General features: G+C 33.3%; 1 protein-coding gene across 1 annotated transcript; it reads left to right on the top strand.

Annotated features, from left to right (window-relative positions):
- Nucleotides 1–7,758: 7,758 nt before the first annotated feature.
- Nucleotides 7,759–9,344, top strand: LOC112520806 (photosystem I reaction center subunit IV, chloroplastic-like). Its single transcript, XM_025129390.1, has 3 exons — nt 7,759–8,101; nt 8,930–8,995; nt 9,099–9,344. The coding sequence occupies exons 1-3, from the start codon at nt 7,823–7,825 to the stop codon at nt 9,201–9,203; spliced, it is 450 nt and encodes a 149-aa protein (XP_024985158.1). The 5' UTR covers nt 7,759–7,822; the 3' UTR covers nt 9,204–9,344.
- Nucleotides 9,345–15,468: the final 6,124 nt, after the last annotated feature.

The raw sequence follows: 15,468 nt of genomic DNA, 5'->3' as shown, positions 1-15,468 counted from the left end.
TAATAATAATAATAATAATAATAATAATATTGTACTCTATAAAATGAAAATTCTATTAAAATTGAATGTAAATCATTTAAAGATTTTAATTTTTAATTTTTTATGTTAAAAAATATTTGAAAAATTCTTTGGACATAATCTAACATATTAGCGTCCTACATCTATGATTATATAACGCTTAATAAGGTTTAACCTGAATCCATGACGGATCCATAAACTTTTATCATTGGGGGCACATTATTGGATTAAGAAAAATCCAATACGAATTTGGATTATTCAATCAGTTTGGTTTTAATCGAATAAATTTTACTTTGTATTTTCTTTGGTTTTTGACTATTTTTTTTACTATTTCGAATAAACAGAGACATCATAATGTTATATATGTACATCTTTTAATATTTTGGATAAACTAAAAGTAAATGAACATATTACACATTAATAGTTAGTAGCAAGAAATCAGAGGACAAAAGGTCAATAATTTAGATTTAGTTAAAAAGAAATCAAGTAATAAAAGACCAAGAAATCCAAAATAAAAGACAAACTAGTAGCAAACCTTATATCTAAATAAAAAACCGAAATTAAATAACAAACTCAAGAATACTAAATGAAATAGCAATTAAGTAAAATAAAATTAATAGTTAACAAATAACAATAATTATAATTATAAATGTGAATTACAATAAAATGCAAAAACAAATTTGAAAAATGAAAAAAATAAATAATAATTAATCAAATCAAGAGTATTATTGCAAACAAAATAAGAGATACAAGATGATTATTCACATACATCTCATATGTTAATGACAAGGGTAATTAAGTAATTTTATTATTTTGTGTAACTCCTATATCATTAATTGGGTGTTACAAAATCTAAAAATCCCATAATTGATGATGACTTAATATTGATCTTGTTTTTCAATTTGTGATTTTTTTTTTTAAATTTGATTTAATAATCTATAATGTTATTGAATTTATGATTGTTAAAGGATTTCCGATAGTAAAGTTTTCGATATCGTCTAAACTAATATGGATAAATTCATTGGAAAACAGATTGACAACAATGAGAATGAGAAGGTTAAAATGGTTTACGATGGCAATCGGACTTCGAGTTCCGGAAGTCAAGACAATGATCAAAACGTTTGTATTGGTAATGGATTAATATGATATTGCATTCGTTTTAATCTACAGTTCTCACCTTTGACATATGAACACATCAGAAATCACACAGCCTTAGATGCCGTGATTCATGTATATTCAAGTCACTAGATGTTCATATGAAAACATATACACACACACAAAACATGTGAAGACACGTGAGCACGTATGAAAACACATAGCCCTAGATGCATTGGTTCATAAGTGTTCATGTACATACAACAAAGTTGGCTCCTGAATATACAAAAGATGTTCATACAGTTCACATGCTGCTCATATGTCTAATCTTTTTTGTTTGATGTGGTTTGAGGATATACACAAGTTGTTCATATGTCTGACAACTTGTGTATCAAAGATAGATTACTTTTTACCTAAATACCATTTGATATTTTGTTCACATATGTTAATTGAAAATATTAATTTAATAATTAATTTTTAAATATCATTATATCACAACCGTTTATTATTCAAATTATCGGTCAAGATCGGTTAAAAAAGTTAACACGATAATCTTAGTTAGCATTTGAACCAGCCCCTATATAGATAATAGAGTACCCAGATGCATATATATAAGTTGGATTCTATGAGTTCAATCAAACACCTTACCTACATAAACATTAGGACGTGGTATTGTAGAACGCAATATGTTCATAAATCTTTGGAGTTGGATACCAATTGAAGTAATAATATGCATAAACAATGGTAATGCAACAGAACAAAACAATACCATTGCTTTTACTTCGTAATGTGATGCCCCAAATGCAAAGCTGCAACAAATAAAGCAGATGAGAAAATCAATAACCAGAAGCAAAAATCAACCAACCCAGACGAATGCATTGCCAACAAGATGATTATGTATCTGTAAACAAATGGTTTATGATTCTTTTTCTTGATTCGATGGTGTTGAACACATAAATTGAAAAGAGAAGCAGTAATGCAAACAACATAGAAAGCAGAAAGAGAAAAGAGATGTAGCAAAAACAAAGCCTAGAAGCAATCATACATAAAAAACCCAGATCAGTGATATAATAATTCAAATCAACAACTTGGTGATATAATAATTTAATCGAACAAAATCTATCTCCAATATAACGAAGGGAGCACATACTATTTCAAAAAAAAAAAAATCGAATATCATACGTCATCGAGTGTGATTGTGTGAAGAGGACGATGCAGTGGCGTAAAGAGGGACGAGAGCGACGACGGAGAAGGGATGTGGGAGGAGGAGCGATGATCTTTACTAGAGGAGGGAGGAGGAGTGATGGTTTTTTTTGGGGGGGGGGGGTGAAAAACCTAATCGCAAGGGAAGGGCAATGAAGGAAACAGAGAAACTGATTGCAGTAAGCATCAATTTGGTACCTTTTTTTTTCGGTCAGTGTCTCGGTCAGTATTCTGTCAAATCCGTGATTTGGTAAAGCACTGAATGTGACCGAGCCAGATTTGCTGACCGAGTCAGTCTGGTCAGCAGTTAGTAAACAACCCCTAAGAGTTTTAAAATGAGACACTAGGAATTAGATTTGGAATCTTACCTTTTAAATGTCTATTAATGATTTTAGGTTAAATAAAAAACTTAAACTTGCAACTCATGCTTTAGTCTGGTGTTTTGGGGGTTTGTTGAGGCCTGTGACTAAGGGTGCTTAAAAAATCGACCAACTCGGTCAATCCAACCCAAAAAAACCTAAAAAAGGTCAACTCAATGTAACCTGACACAAAATTGATGCAAATTAGGTTAAACCATATTTATTGGGTTAGAGTTTGGTTCGGTATTTTGAACTCAACCCAACTCGATGAAGCCGATGTCTTTCTATACTACAGTTTTAATATGATTTAAGTCCGTGATTAACATTATAAGTTAGACATTATACCGACCCGTAATTAGCTGTATTCAAAATTAATTGAAATTTCAACCATGATTTTAGTTTCTTATTTGCAAGAACTTTCAGTTTTGTTTTGAGTTTATTAGCGGTTTTTGTATATATTCATATTTTGCTTTTATTTCGTTTAAACAAAATGCTTAGCTATATTGTAAAATAATATAACAAAATTTCAATCCGATCAACCCGACCAACCCAACCCAACCCACACGGTTTGGGTTGGGTTGGGTTGAAGTTTTGCTTGAATTGGGTTAAGATTTTTCAAACTGCAAACATTAGGTTGAGTGTTTAAATACGTTCAACCCAAAAACAACCCAACCAACCCAACCCATCCCATGTACACCGGCCTGTGCCCCTACGCCTTTGTTATACACCCACCACTAGCCTGAATACGTACTAGTGTGACAAGATATCAATTATATGCAAATTTCACTAATGGGTTAGTGAAAAAACTAGTGGTCCAACAAATAAAAGGCAATACCAAAAGCAATGGATTAGCCCAACTAGCATGGTCCTACAAGCCACAAGGCTACAAGTCAAGGGTTAAAACAATGGGTTAGCTCAATTAATATGGGTTCAACTTGGTTAAACTGGGTTCAACATGGGCTGCTATTGAGACCATCTTGGCTCGGAACCGATTGTGATCGTTAGGGACCGGTTATGTAGACCGATTTTTCAAAAAAAAAAAATAATAATTAAAGTTTTTATAAATTATAATACAAGTTTTTCACAATTTTATCGCTATTTCTTTGCAAAATTGTGCTCGATTTCATATGTGACAATTCCGCCAAGATCTCTTCATTAGTTGGGGGAAGAATCCACCCGAATCGGATTTTTTGAAGAACGTATCGATCGAGAGAGAATTTGATTTGGTTAGACAATATGTGGTCGGTAAACAATGATCAGTTTTTTCACAAGGTACGGAATGTAAACTTAAAGGTATTATATTAAGTGTATTTCAATAATAAATTTCAAAAATCGAAACTACAAGAACACGTGCAACTTTTTTGGGCCGGTTACAGGATCTAGCTTGATCCTAAGATTTTCGGTCGGGACGAGGACCGATTGGCCTGATTCTAAATGAACTGATCTAGGACCGATTTTTGACCATCTCTAAGTTCAACAAATAGAGGATAAATAGCAAAGTATAAACACAAATAATAAAAGATAAATTACGGATTTGGTGCTTCTGGTATTCGGAATTTTATAAAAATGGTCTTTAGACTTCATTTGTTACGTAAAGTACGGGGTTGTATGCAATTTTACACGAATTCGGTTCGTGTATCAAACGTCTGTTTATCCTTCCTATTAACTTTGGGGGTAAAGTGGTCGTTTTACTATTTCTAAATTTTGGCTAAATTCGTTTTCTTGAAATTCGGTTCCTCCAATCGTTTCATCCCATTTGGTTCCTCCAAATCGGCTCCTACTCCAATGAATCAAACTCAAGTAAGGAGCCGTTTACCAAACGCTTACTCGGGTAAGTGAACACCAAGTCATTTTACTTTACTGGATGAATATGGTAAGGATCAAGAATCTTGCTTGGTAAGAGCGAGACAAAGAACCAAGAATATTACCCGGTAAGTGAAGGCGATGACTCTTATCACGGTAAGCGCTTACCGGGTAAATTGTTGCATACGATACCATGTTGATGGACTAAAATCTTATCCGATAAGTAAATGATAATGTTAAATTTACCGGTAAGCACTTACTGGCTAAGTGTTTGGTAAACGTCCCCTAAATTTTTTTATTTTGTTTTTATGTATTTTTATTCTCAATTCTCATTCCATAATCTCATGATACTACGATTTTAAATACCAATTCTTTTTTTGATTTATTTTAAATATTAAAACGAGATTAATGTTATTTTATTTATTTATTTTGTTACGAGTTTTTTTTATTAATGTTATTTATTTATTACGATTTATTCTAAAAAATAAAATGATTTTAACGCATATTTTATGTGGGTTTTGTGTAGGGAAATAATACATTTGTTGAGGAAACCCCTTATGTGGTAGTCGACAATGATAAACAAGAGAATGTGGAACAAAGTGGTAAGCGAAAATGAGCAAACAAAGTTTGTAATCACTGCAACAAAATTGGGTTTATAGGACAACCACAATCTCTAAGTGTCCCAATAGACCATTTTATAGGACTTAATTTATAGGAACAAAATATAAAGCGTTTGATCTAAAGGTGTTGTAATAAGTTTATATGACATTTTTGGGCATCTTAACAAGTTTTTTAGGACATTTTTAATATAAAGTGGCGCATTAGCAACTTTATAGAACACTTTCTATAAACTTAATTTTTTTATAGGGCACTTGTTTTTATAGGACAATTTTTCAAATAGTGTCCTATACAGTTGATAATGAGACGCTTTATGTTATAAGTGTCCTATAAAACTTATTAATTACGACGTCAAAAAAGGTCACATAAACTTATTACAACACTTTTAAATATGACACTTTATTTTTTTGGTTCTATAAACTAAATCTTATAAAGAAGTTTATTAAGACACTTAGAATTTGGGAATGTCCTATAAACCCGATTTTGTTGTAGTGTGATGAGGTAGAATAAAAAATGTTTTATTAAATTGGTTTGTTGTAGGTGAATTGTCTTTTAAATATGTGGAAAATGAGGTATTTGTTGAATACACGGATGCTTTAAACAGAAGATTTAATTCGTCATCACGTCACAAAGTCTCTAAGGATGTTGCAAAGTATTTTATAAACGAAAGGAATAAGTTGTGGGCTTATTTAAGTAAACCAACAAATACCGTTCACTTGACTACAGATACTTGGACATCATCTGGTCAAAGGGTGAACTACATGGTTGTCACGACTCATTTCATAGATGACGATTGTGTAATGCGTAAACGGATTATTTAACTTTAGACCCGTTGATAGTCATAGGGGGGATGATGTGGGTCGTGAATTGCTAGATTGCGTACATGGTTGGGGGATAGAAAACGTTATGGTAATGATAAAGCGCTAGAGCATTTGTTTAATGGCTCGGTCAATGCGAGAAAGATACGACAAGTACTGGCGGAAGTTTGACAAGTTGAATGACCTTATGCACTCCAAACAGAGCTTGGATAGCAAGAACATCACTAAGCTTAAAGTCCGATATTTTCACTACTTACCGACCTATGAACTGAAATACCAAAGTCGTGATTCGACCATAAACGGCTCGACCAACAAATTTTGACTTCCGAGCTCTTTCATTACCCTTACTATGATGTCCTCTGAAATAAGGGTTAGACTCAAAAGTCCAACGAGTTCATAGCATTCATGCATGCTGAACACAGTAATAAAAACCGTTTTGCAATTTTCTTAAATGAATATTCCTTACATGAGGGTTCTCGCTACCATCATTATGATTCTCGAGGATTGAGTTTCCGCCAACGTAAAACATTTATAGCTTAAGACTTTTAACTCATCACACGAATCACCACTCCCACTAATTTAAGTCTAGGTATCTACATCGACACCTCAATCTCTTGAACTAAGGCTATGATACCATTTGTAACCTCCTCAATCAGACGAGTTTTAAAAATGTAAGTCTAGGAGTGCAGACAAAACGGAAAATATCTGGTACAGTTAGCCTAAGATGTTACAGATAGTATCAGGACCGGGAACTGGGACTGGTGTGACAGCGAGGATGCTGAGCTCCCAAGGGCGTGGATTGTAAGATACCGCGTTGGTTGGGGAAGGGAACAAAGGTTGCCTTATAAGAGGATTGACACCTCCTCCATCAAAAGCGTAACAAGAATTAGAATGAAGCAATACGATTTAATTAATTAACTACATGACGATTCCAAGATTTATAATTAGATGATCGTAACGGTAACATCAAATTAACTTTCAATTGACGTTGGTCATGAATAATTAAAACGTAGGGACAAATTAGTAATTAACCACAAGTTATCGGGTCAAAATCGTAATACGAATACCATGTATTAGGGCTGTAAACGAACCGAACGAACACGAACGGAGGCTTGTTCATATTCGTTCGTTTAACTTAACCGAACAAACGCACGAACACGAACGAAAATTTTTGTGTTCGTGTTCGTTCGTTTAGAAATAAGGTTTGTTTTTATGTTCGTTCGTTAATATGCTAAACGAACGAACATAAACGAACGGATTAAACGAACAGATTAAACGAACATAGATAAATATTATTTGAATTCAAAGTAAATAAATAAAAGATTATATATTAAATTTAATATATAAACGAATATTCATGAACGGTAAATGAACGAACGTCACGAACATAAATAAACGAACGAGACTCATGTTCGTTCGTTTAACTAAACGAACAAAAAAAAATTGTTCATGTTTGTTCATTTATTAAATAAACGAACATAAACGAACTTCCTACTGAACGGTTCATGAACGGTTCAATGAACGTTCGGTTCGTTTACAACCTATGTACGATAAATATCGTAAATCGCCAAAGACCATATAACATATATTTGTAACAGAAAGTAATAATAATTGGTGCAAATATTGCTCCCAAGAGATAAACAAAAACATCACAAAGGGTCAAGAATTCTATCCAAAATGGATAATAAACCTACGTGGCATCACCATATTGGTCGATCCTAACCCTGCAAATCCCATCAGCCAATCATCGTAGAGTCTAAAACCAAGAAAAATATAGCAGAAAAAAACAAGAACCCTTTTTACAGTCATCATCAACATCCATATTTCTGAACTCCATTGATCGATATTTGTCATCAAGATAAGAGAAGGAGATCAGTGGCAGAGAGAGATAGAAGTGGGAAAGCAGCCATGGCTACATGCAACATGGCATCAGCAGCTGGTTTTGTGCCTGTTTTTCATTCAAACACAGCTGCATCATCTTCAAAACCAGCTTCTGTCTCCTTCTTGACCTTCAATAATCGTGGTTTGAGACGACAGTTGGTCGTACGGGCATCGGAAGAACCCGCCGCACCCCCTGAGGCAGCAACCACCACCACCACCACTGATGCACCACCGGAAGACGGTGCTGCCAAGGATGCTGTCAAGGCTGCTAAGCCACCACCAATCGGTCCCAAGAGGGGTACCAAGGTAAAACCCTAAGTTTCTTCTTGAATTTATATGTTTTTTTTTTAAGGTAAGTGGAACTTAATCAGATTACTCTCTATAAGGTCTTAATAGAAAAAAGACATGTTCTCGGGGTCATTGAAGAGACCGACGATCACTGCACCGCTCACTACAACAAAATTGGTTTTATAGGACACCCACAATCTCTAAGTGTCCCAATAGACCGCTTTATAGGACACTTCCAATCTCTAGGTGTCTCAATAGACCGCTTTATAGGACTTAATTTATAGGAACAAAATATAAAACGTCCTATCTAAAGGCGTTGTAATAAGTTTATATGACGCTTTTGGGCGTCTTAATAAATTTTGGAGGACATTTTTAATAAAAGTGTCACATTAACAACTTTATAGGACACTTTTGAGAAATTGTCCTATAAACTCAATTTTTTATAGGACATTTGCTTTTATAGGACAGTTTTTTAAAAAGTGTCCTATAAAGTTGATAATGAGATGTTTTATATTAAAAGTGTCCTGAAAAACTTATTACGACGTCAAAGAACGTCATATAAACTTAATACAACACCTTTAGATAGGACACTTCATTTCTTTGGTCCTATAAATTAAGTCATATAAAGAGGTCTATTAGAACGTTTAGAATTTAGGAGTGTCCTATAAACTCGATTTTGTTGTAGTAGCTTAAATATAAACCTCAACCATCGCTCTTATTCACCACTTAGGTTTTACCAAACAAGCAATATTACTGATTCTGATTTTAACATATTTTTTATCAATAAGAAATGAAATAAGATTTCGTACTTCATAGCATTAAGATTATCAATCAAACATGATGCAGGTGAGGATTCTACGAAAGGAGTCGTATTGGTATAAAGGCGTTGGCTCAGTCGTAACCGTTGATCAGGTTGGTTAATTCTCTCGTCTAATTTGAACATAAATACATGCACTTGCACAATAGATCGATACATATCGGTTCATTAAGTAAATATCGTTTACTATGAATATAGGATCCGAAGACACGTTACCCTGTCGTGGTTCGATTCAACAAAGTCAACTACGCAAATGTATCGACAAATAACTATGCACTAGATGAGATCGAAGAAGTTGCATGAGAATTACATACAATCGATGTCGTTATGCCAATGTGTATAGTACTTGATTTGCAACATATTTTCTTCCCTAAACACGATTATGTAAATCAATTTTATTGGAAGAAAAGTATGAATGTGCATACTCCCTACTAGGGGTGCTCATGGGTTGCTTTGATCGGGTTGAAGACATTTGAACAACCCAAGCCAATTCTTGCGGTTTGAAAAATCTTATTAACCTAACCCAACCCGAACCAAAGTGCAACCCAACCCTACCCAACCCGTACGGGTTGGTCGGGTTGATACTTTGGTACATTAAAATATTTTTCTAACCTAGAATATGTTATTTCTCTACTCATAATTTCTTTTTCATAATCAACCATTTGATACAACTTATCCATACTTCTTACGTATATCACATTCAGTTAAGTTTCTCAATTCACATATATATGTTCATATTTACTGAACATATATACGAATGAGTTATATAAAGATGTGAATAGTTTGAAAATATGTGTATATGAAGAGCATACATGATAATGTAATTGTCTAATGTACATATTAATAGAAATTCAAGAATCATATTAAATCCAAGAAATAAAAGGATATCGGGTTCATCGGGTTGGGTTGGGTTCAAATAATAGTAACCCGATATCAACCCAATTCCTATGGTTTGACAATTTTACAACTCGATTAGACATCGGGTTGTTTCAGGTTGAGTTATTTCGTGTTGGGTTGGGTTGGGTTGTGTTGGTCGGATTTTTGAGCACCCCTACTCCCTACTACAAAAAGGGGTATTTTTATAACCCCAATAATTTTACATGTAAAACAATGAAATCGTGTAAAAAAAGATTTTTTTTGTCCGACAAATTTACACGGTTGTTTATAAATAAAACCCGTGTTAAATGGTGGGAAACCTTTTAACACGGTTATGTTTAAGGAATCAAAACACATTGAGCTTTGGAAGAAATCCAAGATACATGGGATCATGTTAAAATCGTACGAAAAAGGTTTTGACTAGTAACCGTGTAAATTAAAATGGGGCGTTTTACACGGTTTTGTTAGTGAATCGTGTAAAAATACAGGGTTGTTTTTACACGGTTTGATCAGTAAACCATGTAACAAGATGCATCGTTTTACACGGTTTCAAAACTATATGATAATGTTAACACACATCTGCTACTGCGGTGTTTTGACACGGTTGTAAAAAAATCATGTAAAAATGTGAATTTCAACGGGTTAAATACGAGCAGGTCGAAACTTGCATATCAAATGTAAGGTTTTTGGTCATAAATTGGCGACTCGAAGACTAGTCGATATCCCAAGAAGTGCATCAACTGATGCGGATTGAGAGATACACTATCAAACTTGTGCACCAAGATTTCTTCAACCGATATACATTTATCGGATAGTCCTCTTAACTATCAGTAGGTCAATGTGAAAATATGCACGCAACAACGTACTCTGACCAAATCTCACCAACCTTGTTCTTAACAAAGACATTCTCTGAAACATCTCGAAAGACATGTTTTTCCTAATATGCTCTTGATGTGACATTTCAAAGGATGATATATAATTGTTTTAGAGGCAAGTTCTTTTCTTTTGTACAATGAAAATGACGCTCCAAAAGGTTCTGAAGTTAACACTGAACTCTTATCCTCAAGTGACAAGTGTCCCTATGCATTTAATGCACATGGTGGTTTAAGGCAGAGTAGTTCTCTCATTCAAAGTTAAGCTTTTCAATAGTTTCCTATATGCAAAAGCAAAAATCGACAGCTATCTCAAAAGGCATCTAATTTCTAGTGCTAGTTGAGTTCTTTTATTCTTAGTGAAAGATTGTTACGATGATTTTAATATTTCCTATTCCGTACCAATCTTATTTTCTGAATGTAATTCTTGATATTGAATCAATAAGAATTAAATTAAGTGAAAAAGTTGTGTTACTGTATTCAATCCCCTTTCTACAATAACTTATTAGGGTTTATCATACTTTTTTCGGGACTAACAACGAGTACAAAACCGTGCATTAATCAACAAATCAGATGAAGATATGCGTTAAAGCTGAATATCAGCATTTAATGCAATGGTGACCGTAAATGGTCACCCTTGACAAATGTTGCAACTCACTCATTTTAACAGGAATTACCTAGAGATAATTTCTAGAAAACCTGACATCAACAGACTATCATAGTATTTTCAGATATAAATGAATACCTTCTTCTCTTACTCTTTCAGATCCTAGCAAATTTGTCACCTACCAGATCGTTTAAGATAAGGTCTTATCTTTCTAGTCATGCCCATCAACATTATCTAGCTTAGAAGTTTATCTCGCTGAAATGCATGCAACTGGTCAACTATAAAGCTTAGTAAGTTCACAGTTTCATTTACGAGTAAACACGTAATCTCATGCACATAGTATCACCGTCAATATATAATCATGCTCCAAATGTTTAATGAACTTCTCAAAAACTACATTGTAAATCACATAAAAACTCACCGTATTATAAGGCTTAGCTGACTTTACTTCCCTTCAAAGAATGACCTACACCATATTAATGATCACACTACAAAACTAAGAGACTTCATTGACGGATTTTTCCGCCAGTAATTACCAACGGATTTGTGGCGGATCACCCGCCAATTGACCATCACCGACGGACTATTGATGGATTTTCCCATCGGTGACCAACCATACTATATTCGACAACGAGATCCGTTGATAATTCACTGATGATGGCTTTTTCTAACGGATTAGCGGTGGATTTTTTCCATCAATAAAGCCTTTTTATTTTGTAGTATCGTTCTACAAAATCAACGTACAAGTTAAAGCTAGGTCAGAAATCCAATCGTAATAACTTTAGTTAACGAGGTCAATTCCTAAAGGGGTGTTTGGAATTGCTTATAAAAATAACTTATTGACTTATTCCGGTGTGGTACCGGTAATAAGCATTTTCGAGTGTTTGGATAAACAACTTATACCGGTGTCAAACCGGTAATAAAAAGTTTTTGAAAAAGTTAAACCCTTCTGACTTATAATAAGTTGATAAGTGTTTTTATAAAAAAAACATAAATTATTTCAAATAAGCAATCTCAAACACCCTCTAAATAAACCGTTTATTTACCTAATTAAAACTATCGTATTCAATTTATAAGTGCTCGAATACTTATAACTCGATCATGACAACATAAATTAATTTATTAAACCACTGTCGTAATTAAAATGATTTGTTAAATATATCCTTATTTTATTAAATAATAAAATAATAATTACCCTTATATAAATTATAACATAAATATACTTAATATATTAATCTATACTATATTATAAAATATTTAGAGTAAAGTTTTAGAAACTATTTGTTATATATTAAGTATCTCTTATTAATACATATTACTTGAAATTCAAAATTACAAATTAATTAAGAATCAGTAAAACTTATTTTTATTTTCTAAAATATCTAAAATTTTAGAAAACTTTATATAACAAACTGACAAACACAAGAAAACCTGACATAAAACAACTAATTTTTATGTTTTTTTAATTAAAGTATATAATCTCATTAGTTTTAATATAAAATAATTTAAATATAGTTACAATTTAAATTAATCGATGTTTGAATTTTAACATAATACTTTATCATTATTTTTAGAGTAAAGTTCACTTTTGGTCCATAATGTTTGTCAATTTCAATGGTTTTTGTCCCTCAACTTTATTTTAACAGATTCGTTCTTCATTTTTGTTGATTCCCAACAGATTTCGTTCCTCCTTCTAACGGTCGTGAACTTTTTTCCTTAAGTCCAATTTAATGAGGGGTTATTTTAGTCATTTTACCTATTTTCTTAATTTTTTTTACAAAGACTATCAAACTTTAGGGACTTGTTACGAAACTAACTCTAACACACACACACACACACATATATATATATATATATATATATGAATATATGATATGCCACGAGTCAAAGCCGCAAACGCTGACCGGATGAAGGCCCAAGATCACTTGTTTACTTCTCAAATATTTATCATTTCTCAAACGAACATTTCCCTATTATATATATTATGAGGTTTATTTTGCAAATCACGTTATTTGTACAAACCTCATTCAACTAATCATAATTTTTTATTTTGTTCATTTTTTTTGTAATTATGAGATGTTGATTAATCATTTTTATTGTGGAGAGTGTTAATCATGGATTTATCATCTATTTTAATTTTAGAGAAATACATGAAACAGTTTCATTAAAATTTCATAACCATATATAAAAAACTTTATCAAAAAAAAGTGTTATATAAAACAATTTCACAAGATTAAACAATTTCATGAAAAAAATTTCATAAGATTAAAACAATGAAATCGACGAATGAGGGTGGTTTGCACGGTTTATACAAATTAGATGGTTTGCATTTGATCATTCATCTAATCATATATATATATATATATAGAGAGAGAGAGAGAGAGAGAACAAGGACCAAATTGTCGGGGACACACACCATTGGCCATTGCCAGCAACCAAATCACAACATCAACCGTCGTGAAATCGTCCCTGTAACCCATGAAAACCACTTGTGGCCCTCGTCGTCCATGTTACAATTGGATTAATCGTCTCTGTTTCAAGGGCTTGGATAATTAATTCTCATCGTCCCTGTTGGAAAGTCTGACCATTGGATAATTACTGCTCATTGATCCGATATCACCATTGGATTCGTTGTTCCTGTTGGAAAATCTCAATGGGAAAAATCACCAGAAATCATCCCTGTTCGTCGTTGTTACGAACCCCATGATGCTCGTTTCTTCAAGTAAGCAAAGAATCGTGCATGTTACTTCACATATCGAAGGAGATGGTCCCTGTGTAAACAATTTCAAATCGTCTCTGTGTAAAAGATGGTCCACACATCATCGTCCATGTTGCTTCCCACATCAAAGGAGATGGGGTCATGATGGTGGGATCGTCCCTTTTTGGCCGACGATGGAGGTCATGATGATCCCTGTGTGTTTCGATGTCCTGTGTAAACGATGGTCAAACTCTAATATATATATATATATATATACACACACACACCAAGAACGGACCTAATTTTTTTTCAAACGGTGGCACCATTTGATTAAGAAAATGACACTAACAACATTCGAACTTGGGTCTGGGTCGAATAAGAGTCTTGCAAACCAACTCTATCAAATAAAACTTGTTCTCATTATAGTTTTAAAATACATACGGTGGCACACAACAAATTAATGCGGTTGCACCTTTCACGAACCTAAATATTTTTACCTTTTGACGGAGGAATAAAACGATGGCACATGCCACCGTATGGTCTACTCTAGGTCCATCCATGACACACACACACACACACACACACATATATATATATATATATATATATAAGAGTTAATTACATAATAGATCCCTAAAGTTTGATGGTTTTTGTAAAAACAAAAAAATTAAGAAAACAAATGAAATGACTAAAATACCCCTCATTAAATTGGACTTAATGGAAAAAGTTAACGGCCGTCAGGAGAGACAAAATCCGTTGGGAATCAACAAATGTGAGGGACAAATATATTAAAATAAAGTTGAGAGACGAAAACCGTTGAAATTGACAAACGTAAGGGGTCAAAAGTAAACTTTACTCTAATCTTTATAAACAAACCATAATTAAACTAAATTATAATACATTTTCTTTTAAATCTAAATTATAATAAAAATTAAGCAAATAAATTACTATGAAATTAGTATAGTATAATCTTTAGTACGAAACTCGTATTGATACATATTTTACAATAAAACAAAGTATGAAAAATAATTGAAGGTTCGAGTTCTAGATTTTAAAATCGTAACATTACGGGTAAACTTTTAATAGACATAAATTAATTAACTGATTAATTCAATTATTTAAATAAGAGTCCAATCACATAAATTAGGGCCCAACAACATCAAGATTCTCGGCCCATATTCATTTGGCCCAACTAGCACAAGGCATTGTGGCTTAGGCGCACGTAGGTCACGACTTGATCGCGTAACGGGAATACACGAATCTAAGGATCCGGCCCCAGCGACTCGTTTCAAGGTCATTTTCGCTATTTTTTTGGTTTGCCTCACGACTCTTCTACATGATATCTCTAACTAATAATGCAAAGCCCCAAATTTTATTGGCGTGTTCAACCCAGTTTTGGGTTTGACTTTCATTTTCAAGCTCGCACTGTGCTACCAGAGAATTGTGGCTAAATTGGTGGTCGATGAGCAACCAGTGCGATTCGTCGTTGACACAGTAGAAGCTTAACAAATCTGA

The sequence above is a fragment of the Cynara cardunculus genome, assembly GCF_001531365.2.
Source record: "Cynara cardunculus var. scolymus isolate 2C chromosome LG 1, CcrdV1, whole genome shotgun sequence".
Classification (NCBI taxonomy): Eukaryota; Viridiplantae; Streptophyta; class Magnoliopsida; order Asterales; family Asteraceae; genus Cynara; species Cynara cardunculus.
This window is presented reverse-complemented; position numbering and strand designations above follow the sequence as displayed.